The following is a 13,557-nucleotide window of genomic DNA, read 5'->3' as shown; positions in this document are numbered from 1 at the left end:
ACCCAAATTAAATGGCAATTAAAAGCAAGTTACACCCTCTCCTATCTCCAGGCTTATCTCGGGTGGAAGCTAGCCATCAGCAGAGCCTCTCCGCCGGGAAATGCCATTTGGGCTGGCATCTTCGCGGAGGGTGTGTGAGTCCCCCCGCGCCGCCCCGACCTCGCCCGGCAGCGGGTGGCCCCCCCGGGCGCTCCCCGGGCGGAGCCCGCAGTCACTGCGGGGCTGGAGAGCCGCTACCTGGGGGCAGAGGGACAGGGGGGCGCCGAGCAGGCAGACAGGACTTATTCCCCGAGTGGCAGCTCCTCGGACCGGTGTCACTAAATAAATAAATCACGTACCCCTTCAGCTTTGCAACCCAGGGCTACGCAGGCTCCGTGTGTTCCCATCTCCAAAATTTATCGGCACTTGGAAATGTCGAACCAGCTATCAGTGGTCTTTAGCTCTTACGTCCCCTTCCCTATTTTTCTTTCTCCTGTTACAGATATAATTCCGTAGATCTATATGTATTTTATGTATAATTCCATAATATCATGTGTCACTGCAGTGATACTTTGTGGTCTCACCCTAGTTTTATGTCTGAAAATGCTATTTAAAGAAGCCTGTAAGATAACATATTAGGCAGCTTTAAAAGCAGGTTGGAGTGTGGGGTGGACTTAAATTCGATGTAAATGAAAGGGTAAAAAAAAAAAAAACCAAACCCAAACCAAAACAAACCACATAGTTTTCATTTAGGAAAAAAAAAATACACTTAAACAGACACACATACAAATGTGCAATCTTAGATTCTGGTCAGTATTTAAAAGCAGTATAATCAACAGGAAGGAGCACTTACCTATTGAAAAGGATGATTTAATAATATATATTTATATATATTAGCTTTATGTCTTCCCAATAAAATGTACACAAAATACCCCCTTCGATCAGATTAGTTCCCATATTAGCCTGGGTAAGAAAAAGCATTCTAAAGAGTGGAGGAAAAAATGTATAAAAATGTTGAAAGAACCTACAGTTCCTTATTAGGCGAAGATACAATATTTATTCCTTGTCTCCTGGGATGAAGCTCCTCTATCTATTGTCCTCCCAGTTCTCAGTGCTGATGCTTAATTTTCAAAACTTCTATATTACCAAGGGACCTACGACATCAGCCAAAGAAATACCCAGCAAGTACAAAATCTGATCCAGGGAGCAGCTTTTGTGCAGAGGGAAAATTTTGTTCCTACAGGTTTTTAAGGAGGTGCATGGAAAAGCGAGAGATCTGATCTATGCAGATACATTGCAAATTCTCTCTGTCTGTAGAGATTTTTTCTAAAAAAAATTGGGGAAATACATGAACTTTGGATTTTTCAAATTTTTCCTTTTTTTTTTTTTTTTTTTTTTTTTTTTAATTTGGAGAGGGGAGTTTTATCCAGAGTTGGGGGTTTTTTCCTCTCCTTTTTTTTTTTTTTTTTTTTTTTTTTTTTTTTCGGAGAACCAAAAAATGTCAACTACCTTTCCAGGTCTCGTCCACGATGCAGAGGTATTTTGTGTGTGTGAGTGTGTGTGTGTGTGTGTGCGCGCGTGTGTGTGGATGTGTGTGTGCGTGTGTGTGCATATGTGTGTGTGTGTATGTGCCTGTGTGGTTGTTTCCATTTTTTTAAAATCCATATTGGACCGTTACGTTTAATTATAATCCGGCTTCAGAGATAACTTAAAGAAGTATAGAGAGAAAATTCGTTATGACATCTGTCGCCAGCAAGGGCAACTCATTACCACGTTAAAACCGTTGCCAGAACGAAAATCAGAATAATACCCCTAATAATATAATGAAGTGGAGAGAAATCACCACCAGCTCGCCAGGAATGGGGAGTTCTCGCTAAAAAGCAGGACTCTCCTTTCTTTCGAAACGCAGGGAAAAGAGGGGGGGAATTTTGGATCTGATTCGTTATTTTAAAAAGAAAGAAAAATAGGGGTTCAAAAAAAAAAAAAAAGAAGGGAAAGAAGGAAGGAAGGAAGAAAGGAAGGCAAGCAGGCGGCAAAGCTTTCTCAATGTGTAACGCTGTAACATAGGGACGGGACTTGTGTGTATTCTCGGTAGTTTCCTCTGTTTGATGACTTTTTTTTTGTGTCAGCCCCATATTACAGCTGTGATCAGGAGGTGGATGGATAGATGGATGGATAGATGGATGAATAGATGGATAGATAGATAGATAGATAGATAGTTTTTATTTCAGTGCGTGGATTCCTTTTGCTGGACAGTATTAAGGGCAGGCTGGGCTGTTTATGATTTTTTGAACAGACCTTTATGGCACCAGCCCAAGGTAGGAAAGGATCTTTTGTTGCTGGGGTTGCTGCTGGCAGGCTTAGACGCTTCTGCAGGGGGAGAAGCTATGCAGGACAGCGTGGTTGGAAGAAGCGTACCCGGGGTTTTCAATGACAAACCTCCAGTTTTGGGGTCTTCTTTTCACTTCTTCCTTTCAGATACGTCATGACGGATCAAACAGTTACCGTTTGATGCAGCTTGGATGCCTGGAGTCTGTGGCCAACTCGACCGTCGCCTATTCCTCCTCATCTCCTCTCACTTACTCTACCACGGGCACCGAGTTCGCCTCCCCGTACTTCTCCACTAACCACCAGTACACCCCACTGCACCACCAGTCCTTCCACTACGAGTTCCAACACAGCCACCCGGCAGTCAACCCCGACGCTTACTCCTTGAACTCTCTCCACCACTCCCAGCAATATTACCAGCAGATCCACCATGGAGAACCCACTGATTTTATCAACCTGCACAATGCGCGGGCACTCAAGTCCTCCTGCTTGGACGAGCAGAGGAGAGAGCTGGGGTGCTTAGATGCTTACCGCCGCCACGACCTGTCTCTTATGAGCCATGGATCCCAATATGGGATGCATCCAGATCAAAGACTCCTGCCAGGACCAAGCCTTGGGCTTGCAGCCTCGGGAGCTGACGATTTGCAGGTAAATAGCATGCCATCTCCTTTCGAGGTACCTTCCCCTCCCCTCCCCCTGCCCTGGACCCCCCCCCACCACCCCCACCCCCACCCCCATTTTCCTCTTCTCGGAATAGCTCATACAAAGGAGGGAAGAGTCATCCCAAATCCGATCCAGAGCCCTTCCCCTCCAGACTGGTAGCGGCAAGAAAAATATGTGGAAGGAAAAAAACAAAAAACCCAACCAAACAAGTGGACTTCTTTGGCCAAACAAACAAATTAAACAAAAACAACCTCGCTCCTGCCTTCGCCGCGTGGGCTGTGTCTCTGTGATGGCTGAGACCATGAGGGTCCCCCGGAGATTTCAGGGTGCGTGTGCGTGTGCCAGCCCTGACCCACTCACACGGAACCCAAACCAAACCAGACCAAACCCATCTTCTTGCTTTTCCTAAACTTTTCCTTTCTTTCGGCGCGCGGAGCACTTTGCAGCGACAGAGCAGGCAAATGATTTAAGGAAGGCATGGAGTAGGAAAAGAGAAAAAAGGCAGGGCAGGAAATAAATCTGCTTTCCGACAGACGTACAAAGGCAAACCTTCCGAGATATGAGGGAGGAAAGGGATAAACGGAGGAAAGAGATGTTCGTCAGAAAAAGTCAGAATGATAAAAATGCCTCGCGATTTTTGATCTAGGTGTTAATAGGGTGAGAGATAAAGCAGATAAAGCTAAATTCATCCATCTATCTATCTAATAATTCATCTACTCCACCCTAACCGGCACCTGGACCCATTTGAAAAATCCAATTTCTGTGTATCAAAAGCTCACGTTTATCCGCTCAGAAATCCTTTCCCAAGCGCTAAAAATTCACCTCCGCTAAACTGAGCCGGCTGCTTAAATGAAATTGGTTTCCAAAATTGCAAACAACGCCATCCTGTACCTAACCCCCATTACGAGATGTGCCCCAAATCAAAAGCCAACCTTCCTTCTCCCGACGAGCTGAGGAACTGAGGGCTTCCCCATCAGCAGGGAGAGACAAACGGGACCGTATTTACAGTACTTACTTTTCCCCCATACCTCGCTTCCTGGCATACAAAGCTGGCTATGTTGGTCTTTCCAAAAAGATGTAGCGGTCAAAGGCTTGGGGGGGGCGGGAAAAATCAACCCGAAGTTTGTAATATTAAGGTTTATTTACTTCCCTTAAAATCAAAGCACGAACAAAATAATCCAAACAATCTTTTTATATAAGGGAAAAGAAATTCTTTTTTCCGTTTTTTTTTTTTTTTTCCTAGGAAGAAAATAAACCACCAACAAAGAATGTTATCTTTTATACCTCAGATGAGGAAACTCTAGCTATTTAAACCTAGTTTTCTCCACTAATATTCACTGTATAATTTTATCCTCTCTGGCCATTTTTTTTTGTTTACATTTTTCACAAGGATCTCCTTATGTTACCCCCCTCAAAAAAAAAAAAAAAAATCTGCCATTCACTGCTCAACCCCAACTAAAACCTATTTACTCCTTTTTATAACCACGTCTGCTGCTGATTTTTTTGTATCTGTACAAATTTTTTTTCTTTGGCAGGCACAAAGCCTTGTATTTTTCAAAAGAGGGGATTAGGAACGTTTGCAAGACAGCAGACAATGCCTAAGTCCCGGGCAAAAAAGCACCATAGTTTATCCAATTTTCGACTTAGTGCCATTCAACTGGTCATTTATGCAATGTCATCCGACCAAACAACATGTTTCCCTTAAAAAAAAAAAAAAAAAAAAAAAAAAAAAAAAAAGGTTGGTTAAGCTGCTAGAGGCACAGCCTGTTTTTATTTATTTAACGAAGAAGAAAAACAACAGTTTTCCTTTGGAAAATATTAATTTTTCGATCACAAGTTATTATCAAATAAAATACTTAGGTGTTTGTACTTAATCTCCTCTTTATTTTTCCTTCTCCCTCTTTTTCCGAACACAAGAGGGAGTGTGCAGAGCTATCAAAAAGCCTGAGCAGTGAGAAGTTGAAAATATTAATATTTGTCGTTAGGACTTAGATGATTCAGAACAAGTTGGACTCTCGCGAATATCACTTCGGGTTTAGAGGGAAGCGTTTTGGTGGCGAGCGGAAACAGGACTGCACAGAAATACTTTTAAACCAAAATTGTGGTCTAACCAGTCTTCCCCTTTCTCCTTAGTCTTTCTTTTTAAAACGTTCATCAGCATATGCCTCATTTCAAATGCAACAAATGTAAATATACTTTTCCCTGCACAGAATTTTAAGTGAATGTCCAATAGTTTCGAGGGCGGTTTAAGTCAGCCTAACAGATGCAAACAGTCTTGGAGCTGGAGTGGCATCTTTCAGTGCCCTAAAAAGATTTTCCATGGGCAACAAAGAAAACTGTCACACCTTTTCCCATCACCGCTTTAATTTATGCTCAGTCGCCAAGTTTTTTTCATATTGATTTCATAATCACTTTAAGGCAGAACACTTAAAATAAAAAAGGGCCTTGAAAAGGAAGGTCTTACAGGGCCAGCGCCAATATGGTGAAAGTGGGGGAGAGAGCCAGGACTGTAAAGATTGTTTTGTAAAGTGGGGTTTTTATTATGCACCGACTCTCTCCTCATTTACTTAACTCTTCACGGGCTGTTGAATAGGTTAACACCCTTAAAGGCCTCTTTCATGTCCAATACCTCGTTTGTTTGTAGAGGAAAATGCGTCTTTAACACATTTCCACTGGGCAAAGATTTAGGTTTGGTTTGTTGTGTTTTTTTAACCCCAACATAAGGAAAAACCCAAAGAAAACCCAACCCTTTCAAGTCTTTTATCACTCCAATAAAAATATTTATTAAGGAGGGCGAAGATCCCCAAATAATCAGCCTTGTAACAGGAGAATAAAGAAGTGAGATCTCTTCGGACGTGCACCAGAAGCCCTAGGCAGGTTTTTTGATGGTTCTTCACCCCACACTCACACATGGGTGCCTGTGTGTGTGCGCGCACAGATGCATATTCATCCCCACCTATGTGCGGACACACGCATTGTTACAACACCCTCACGACTCTGTGGAGCCGGCAAAGCCCAATAGGTCATCTGTTGTTTGTGCTCTTTGTCTACTTCTGTGCACACTTTCTAAGTCGGTATATGCGTGTCGCAAAAGATATCTGTGAATTCAGCTGTGTGCCCGAATATAAATATACCGCCAAACATACAAAAACACTAAAGTTTTTACCTCTGTGAGTGCAACTGTAGAGCGGGAATACACTTCTCTCAAAAGTACTTGTTTGTCTGTCTATCCTGCCATGTAATTGCCGGTCTAAGTTGCCAGTTCGGGATAAATTCCCGTATTTAATTGGCAATGGAAGGAAAATTATTCTGCGTTTGCTGGGGTAGGGGCAGATGGCAGGATGGTGGGAGGATTTCACTTGGGCTCGCTGAGAGTAACTGTGTTTTTCCAGTTCACCTTAACTATTGTTCCTGGGCGAGTCATGTAACAAAGCAAAAGCTGTGTGATCTCTCTGTGGGTTTCTGTGTCTGATTTCTTTCTTTCCTTTCTTTCCTTGTTTCCCCCTCATTACTTAAGAGCTCAGTGGAGGCCCAGTGTGGACTTGTACTCAACGGGCAAGGAGGTGTGATAAGAAGAGGTAAGAGGTTACAAATACTTGCGTCTCTCAGTTTTTGTAAACATACCTCCCTCTCCATTTCTCCCTGCCTTTCCCTCCCCCACTGTTTAGCGTAGTTTGGATTTACTGCGGAAAAAGTGGTAATTTGCCGTTTGTCAGAAGTACGTTCAAACTCGCTTAGAGCACTTCACATTTCACAGTCCATTTGCACTTTACAAACGATCTGTTCCTCGGTAGCTCTCGGATACTCCCGCTGAATTCAGAGTTTTCCTGACTCGGTGTAACATTGCCCTGTTTAATCGGGATGATCCCTGATAGCTTGAGAAGCGTGTTCCCTGGCGCCGGGCTGTTAAACCGGTAGTTTGATCTCGTGTGAGGGAAAAAAAAGAGGAGTTTTTTTGGAAATGTGGTTTCAGTACCGCTACAGACCGGTGTGGAACTCTCTTTTGAGTGTCACTTCATTTGATAACCATCTGTCAATGTAAATACCGAACATCAAAGTTAGAGGAGAGGTTTGGAGCTCGTGTTAAATACTCGTCTCTACAGCATTTGCGAAATCTCAATATCCCGGGGAGTTTGTTATTACCGTCATTTACCCTGAAGAGAAACAGCACTGGTCTAAAGGCCTAACGCAGGAGCACATTTTCCTCACAAGCTTAAACGCATCCTTTTATTCCCGATATAAACCACGTAATGCAGTCTGGGAGAGGACACTTGGAGACTCAGCCTCTCACAATGCACATTTCTTGTACTGTTATCCCCTTATTCATTATATCCAACATGAAAAACAGACATTTAGGAGATATTTTGGGTGACGCCAAACTATTATGGCAGGGAGCTGCTTTCAGCCATCACTTCCTTAGACAAACTTCAGTCCCACTGAAACAAAATTATTGCTGGAACACCAGTCCCGCACGACTGTGGTGGTGGGTGGGGGGGGATGGGGAGCGGGCTTTCACGCCGCTATCTCCGGGGAGGGGGCTTTGGCAGGGCTCTGTCCCTGCACCGCCGCAGGCCGGGCTCGGTGCCGGGGCTGCGCAGGGCGGGCGGAGGGAGCCGCGGGACGGGACGGGAGCGGCGTGGCGGTGGTGCTGAAGGGACAGCTCCCCTCGGCCGCCCCGCTCCGCCCGGCCCCGGCCCCGCCTCGCCGCCGCGGGCGGCCCCGGCCCCGCGCTCGGGGACAGCCACGGGCGACTCCAACCCTGCTGTCCCCTCCCTTGGCACCGCTGGCGGGAAGCTGTGGAGAGAGCCCTGCAAACTCCTGCCCCACTCGCGCTGCCGGCGCCTGCGCCTGCCCGAGTCCTTGTCTCTCGGATTTCAGCGTATTCTAATTATCCCGAGGAAGAAGGATAATTATCCCTAGGAAGAGTGATAATTCTTTCGGGTTTGATCCGAGAGCTGACCTCCGAGAAGCGGAGATCGTTAGCTGAAAGAGAGGCAGACTGAGTCCCCATCAGCTGGGGTCTGTGTCTGTCGTGTTTGACGGCGGTTCTCATTTCCCAGTTGAAGGGCGTCTCAAAGCTCAGCTCAACTCAACTCGAGTTTATTCAGCTCTCCAGCTCCTCTTAAGGAGACTCCAATTACCTGTGCAGATGATGGTAGTGTTGTCTCTCTCCCTCTCTCTCTCTTTTTAAAGAGATCAAATTATTCAAGGATTTAAAGATTGATACTAAAAGAAATCCAGCATGAAAATGCAAGGTCTTCTGAACCCTGGTTTAAGTGCTGAACTACTCCTGCACTGCTATCTGTTTCTTGGCATATTCAGGGAAGATATCAAAGGCAAGAGTATAAGTTTCAAATGTATATTAAAAATACATAATAAATATTTTGTCCGACTTCAAAAAAAGCGATAGGTGTTAGCAGTAATCAAAACATCCTGCGCCTAAGCGCTATACAGTATCCAGTATAAATAAATCACACTTCTCTTCTAGTAATAGATCAATAAGAATATATTAACTCGAGAGTGGCTTCCCTAATATTTTAAACATCTCGTGTCAGACTTTTTATTTTATTTTTTGTCACTAATATATACATATATTTTGTACAAGGTTGCTTTTTAGTGTTTTAGTAGCAGGAGGAAAACAGGAGAAGGAAGGAAGGAAGGAAGGAAGGAAGGAAGGAAGGAAGGAAGGAAGGAAGGAAGGAAGGAGGGAAGGAAGGAAGGAAGGAAGGAAGGAAGGAAGGAAGGAAGGAAGGAAGGAAGGAAGGAAGGAAGGAAGGAAGGAAAGAAAGAAAGAAAAAAGAAAGAAAGAAAGGAAGGAAGAAAGAAAGAAAGAAAGAAAGAAAAAGAAAGAAAGAAAGAAAGAAAGAAAGAAAGAAAGAAAGAAAGAAAGAAAGAAAGAAAGAAAGAAAGAAAGAAAGAACTTCCCAGATACTTTCCCAGAGGAACACACCATTCCCTAGTCCTGTCTAAAAAAAGCAATCCCTAAAAAGTGTCATGGTTTGCAGTCCAGGTATTAATACTGATGAGAATGACAAACATCACAAACATGGCTCTTCCCTGCTTCCATCTCTGGCTGCCATTGCACATATCAGCTGCTTTCTAGATTGTTTAGTGCAGTGATTTGGTGTTTGCTTTTAATGAGGCTCGGAAAGTAAAAGATTTTTGCAAGGCTTAGGTGCTGGCGAGCTAATTACTAGCTAGAGAAAATATTTGCCACCGATTCCAGGGCAGAGATCCCCATGCTATCACTTTCAGTTAATGGTGTGCAGGATTTAGCCCGGAGCTTCCCTGCTCTAACCATCAGAACCAATAATCTTTACTTTTCCTACTGCTCGTGTATCGATAGCTTCTCTAGCCTCAGGCAGCGGCTTTGATATGTTAATATTTCTGAGTACCAAATTCTGCAGAGATCATATTAATGTTGTACATACAGAGTGGAGCTTTGCCTTAAAGTTGAATATTCAGATCGCTCGTTTCAAAAGAAATCACTTGAAGAAATGAAGCTTCTATTTACAGGAGTCGTCTGTGGTTTTTAATCATTAAAAAAATCCCTCCCCTCTTATACTTTCCTATTAATCGTCTCAGGCTTTTATTACATACCATTCCCTTTTAATTCCTCTCTAGGTTGCCATTTAAAAAGCAGAATAACCTGGTTCCTGTTTGATTTGTCTCTCTCTTTTCCTTTCTTTCTCTCTTTTTGAATATTTTTTTTTTTTGGGGGGGGGGGAAGGGAGGGAGGACCTACACACTTCTTTTTGAAATGCCATCCAAGCCCCCTTCCACACCCATCCCTTCCCCATCCCTCGGACATGAAGTGTATGCAGGCTTGGTGTCCTCACCTCCATATATTTGGATTAAAAAGACAACACGGTGACATTTGGCCTGCATCGTTTTATGAAATCGAGATGGCAAACTCCAAAAAAAGCTCTTGTTTCGCTTTGTGATCATCCATCGTTCCTGCCCCAGGCTAATTTCAGAAGCTTAAATACTGCTATCGCCTCTGGGCCATGAAGAGAGAAGGGCCAACCTATCGGCAATAGCTCTTTTTCGATTGCCCTTGGCAACATAAAATACAAACTACTTTGAATCAAAACATTTTTGGGGAATTAATATGATCTGAACTCTGCACGTTTTAAGAGATCTTGAGTTTGTCAAATCGCTTAGAGGTGACTGACATCCGAATGCATTAGTGCCTGGCTAGGAACAACCCTCAGATCTTATTTGATTAAAAAAAAAAAATAAAGAAAAGAAAAGAAAAAAAAAGGAAGAAAAAGATGAAGAAAAAAGAAAGAAAGAAAATAACCACCCTCTTCTTAAAAGCTCAAGCATCAGTCACCATAAAGTCTACCAATAAAATCTGGAGAGAGACGCTCCCCTTTCTCGCCTCTGCCTTTTATGTACTTAGTCGTGGTATCACCTCTCATTTGAAAGGCACTTGCCGAGTCTTGATCCTCTCCCCCACTCTAATTTTAATTTTTGACACTCCAAACTACCTCCTAACGACTCAGTCATTAGGGATGAGGCTTTGGGCAGGAGGTTGGAGGGGGCGGGTGAAGGCAGGGGCTGAGGGCTTTGCACCTCGCCCCAGTAGAATCTTCTCCCGTGCTATTTTGTGCGGAAACCAAAGGGGAAAAAATAGGGTGCTGGGGTGTTACCACCTCCCCAGGCATCCCGGGGTGAAGGAACGGGCACCTGGGACACAGAATCATAAAACCAAGGAATAGTTTAGGTTAAAAAGACCTTCAAGACCCTTTCACCTTGCTATCCCCTGCTCTGGCAAACCGCCTGGAGTTCCCTGGTCAGTCTTGTCCTCCTCTATTCCCAGCGTGTTGCCGGAGCACCCCCACCCGCTCCCAGCACCCCGCCCCAGAGCCCTGCCGTGTCCCCTCCAGGTCTCCCAGCCCACCCGGCAGCTCCAGGCGCTGGAGCTGGGCTCGGTGCGCGGATTAGGATCCATCCCTGCGGCTGGACCCTGTCTCCGCGCCCAGTTTTGAGCCCACCGCGGGTAGGGCAGATCACCTCCTTGTCTTCTCTTTGTTGGGCCCTTCCTTCCCTTTTCCTGGCTCTTCTGAACCTTACAAGAGCCTCGGGACGCCTGTAATAGCCCATCATTGTGTTCAGATCTTAACGCGCTGTCATTAGCGCTGTTGTCTTCCTCTTTTCTCTTCTTTTCTGTTCCAAGGGCCAATTTAAATCGCATTAAAATCCTAAATAGCTGGCTTAATTAATGGCTTTCGCGGCTCCAGCTGAGATAATCTCCAGCCGACTAAAGCCAAATCATTCGGCGACTTCCAACTCGCCAGGAGTTTGGGGCTGGGGAAGGGGACGGAGGGGCTTGAGCCGCGGGTTTGCCGGGCTCTGCCCGGACACCGAGCACTCCGCCGGGCCGGGAGGGAGTGGAGCTGGCAGCACCCTCCGCTCCTGGCCCCGGCCAGACCTTTGGCAGAAGTTTGGCGAAGATATCAGGCTGGGTTTTGAGAGCTTTTTTGCTTGTTTGTTTGTTTGCTTGATGGTTTGTTTTATTTTGGTTTGATCTTTCGGCGAGGTTTTGTTCGTCTCTTTGAGGTTTGGTGGGGTTTTTTTGAGATTTTTGTTTGTTTGTTTGTTTGTTTGTTTTTTTGTTTTCCCTGCTGATCTACAAAAGGTGTATTTTCTGGCTGTGGACAGTAGGGTCATGGAAAGTCCTTGGGCTGGGTTCTCACCGGTTTTGGGACTCTGTGCTTCTCCCCATTCCTGCTGGGATAGAAGCTGTGTATTGTATCTTTTCTATCTCACTTCGCTCCATTTCGAGCTGTGGGGTGTTGTGATCTGCACAGTCCCAGCTTTGCCTGCCTCAGCGGAGATTTTGGAACCAGGCACACGCGGGATGTGCACAGAGCTGCCCTTGGAATCCCATAAACTCAGGCACACAGGCTGGGAGTGAAGTGTGTAAGAGCACACGACAAGTGGACACACAGCAAACACACAACACATACAGGACACACACAGCCAGCCAGTGGTTCCTGAGACAGATTCTCCCTTCAACATCCCTCACTCTGCTCCACTCCTGGGACGCCTCGGGCAGAGCCTCAAACCTTTACCACACCTTCACACGCACAACCCACACCGCACACAGCCTGCCCAAGCCTTTGTCCTGCAGGAGCCAGCAGTGTCGAAAGCACTCGCCAGCAGCACTCAGCGGTTTTCCCAAGCCACTGGCACAGAGAGACTGGAGAGGCATTGGAAAGTGCTGGTTAGTTCCTGTGGCTTGTGTATGGGAAAGAGGAATGGAGCAGATATCTTTTGGCTCTGGTTTGGATCTTATCCGCCAGCCCAGGAGCTGCAGAATTTCTCCTGTGTCACTGCTGACACACCTCGATAATGGAGGGCTGGTCCTGGGGGCATGAGATTTTTTTACATGTTCATACAATCTTTAAAGTTGGTTTCCTGTAACAACCCCACTTATTTGTATTATTCTGTTTTCCACCTTGCTTACCCTAAGCTATTTCTTAAACCTTGTTTAGTCTTAAACTCTTACAGCTGTTATATCCTTAAAAACACGGTGTAAGTAAGAGGCTGGTCTTAAAAACTGCTGGTGATACCCTCACTCTTTCTGAATCTTTTGGTTTATGTCTAAAAATTCCTCATGTTCTGTGCATGCAGGCATGTCTTTGTTTTCCTGGCATGAATGTTGTAGTGAGGGACATCTTGGAATTGTTTCTGTTCGTGGAATGAGCTGGTTTTACTTGGCTACTATGTGATGCAAAGTTTGTTAACTTAAATGAAACCAAAAGAATAACTGTAAAAAAAAAAAAAAAAAAAAAAAAGCAGTACTTTCTGTTTTTCCTGACAAATGTAGATGAGTTTTAGAGTTTTGAATATTTAGCTCCTGATATTAATGACTGGGTCATGTGAGGATAATTTGGAGAACATTTTAAATTGCTTATAGACATTTTGGAACTGAAGATGGGATTAAGTAGTACTCATAAAATCTGTACTGATAACTGCTTGCTTACATTTGCTACATGATAGGGGGGGAAAAAGCTAAGGAGAGGCAGATTCTAATGTCTTCATTTTGTAACGTACTGTAAACTTGCCAGAATTTCAGCACAGGGCAGAAGATATACTATAAGCTGGAGGCTCCCACAAACAGCACCTGTAGATATAAATAATAGACTAATAAAAAGCATAGTGTGCTATTAATATTTTATATAAGATCAATCTGTCGACATTCAGGCGTGATTATACTTAATAATGTACACAAGTACACAAATGTGTATATCCTGAAAAACAAAATAAGCAGCACTTCTGCACTGTTGTCACCAGTGTATTATGATGTTTCCTTACACAGGTGCATGACATTTACAGGTGAATATCTTGGAGAAAGGGACTATGTTGTATTGAATGAATATAAAACACTTATCATACTGTGGGTGTTACAATTAACAAGTACAAAATGAATTTGCAGATGTTAGGGTATACAAAATTATAGACACACATTTAAAAAAAATATTTGTATTTAAAGTGTAATAACCATCTAGTGACATCCACAGACATTTCTCTCTCTCATTCCTGATGAAAAAAACCCTATTGCTTATGAAAAGTATA

General features: G+C 44.2%; 1 protein-coding gene across 3 annotated transcripts in view; it reads left to right on the top strand.

Annotated features, from left to right (window-relative positions):
* The first annotated feature begins 1,405 nt into the window (after nt 1–1,405).
* The window catches only part of TFAP2D (transcription factor AP-2 delta), a 52,057-nt gene continuing 39,905 nt past the window's right edge, over nt 1,406–13,557 (top strand). Inside the window, exons 1-3 of one of the 3 annotated variants that reach the window (XM_048299335.1) lie at nt 1,406–1,516; nt 2,458–2,955; nt 6,488–6,548. In XM_048299335.1, the coding sequence (XP_048155292.1) occupies nt 1,478–1,516; nt 2,458–2,955; nt 6,488–6,548 (598 nt within the window). In that variant the 5' untranslated portion in view covers nt 1,406–1,477. Of the gene's footprint in view, nt 1,517–1,645; nt 2,956–6,487; nt 6,549–13,557 lie in introns of those variants that run through there. The other 2 variants (XM_048299336.1, XM_048299334.1) reach the window with 2 other exon arrangements.

The sequence above is a fragment of the Corvus hawaiiensis genome, chromosome 3 (assembly GCF_020740725.1).
Source record: "Corvus hawaiiensis isolate bCorHaw1 chromosome 3, bCorHaw1.pri.cur, whole genome shotgun sequence".
In the NCBI taxonomy this organism is placed as follows: domain Eukaryota; kingdom Metazoa; phylum Chordata; class Aves; order Passeriformes; family Corvidae; genus Corvus; species Corvus hawaiiensis.
The sequence above is the reverse complement of the archived record's forward strand: the minus strand, read 5'-3'. Positions and strand labels throughout refer to the sequence as shown.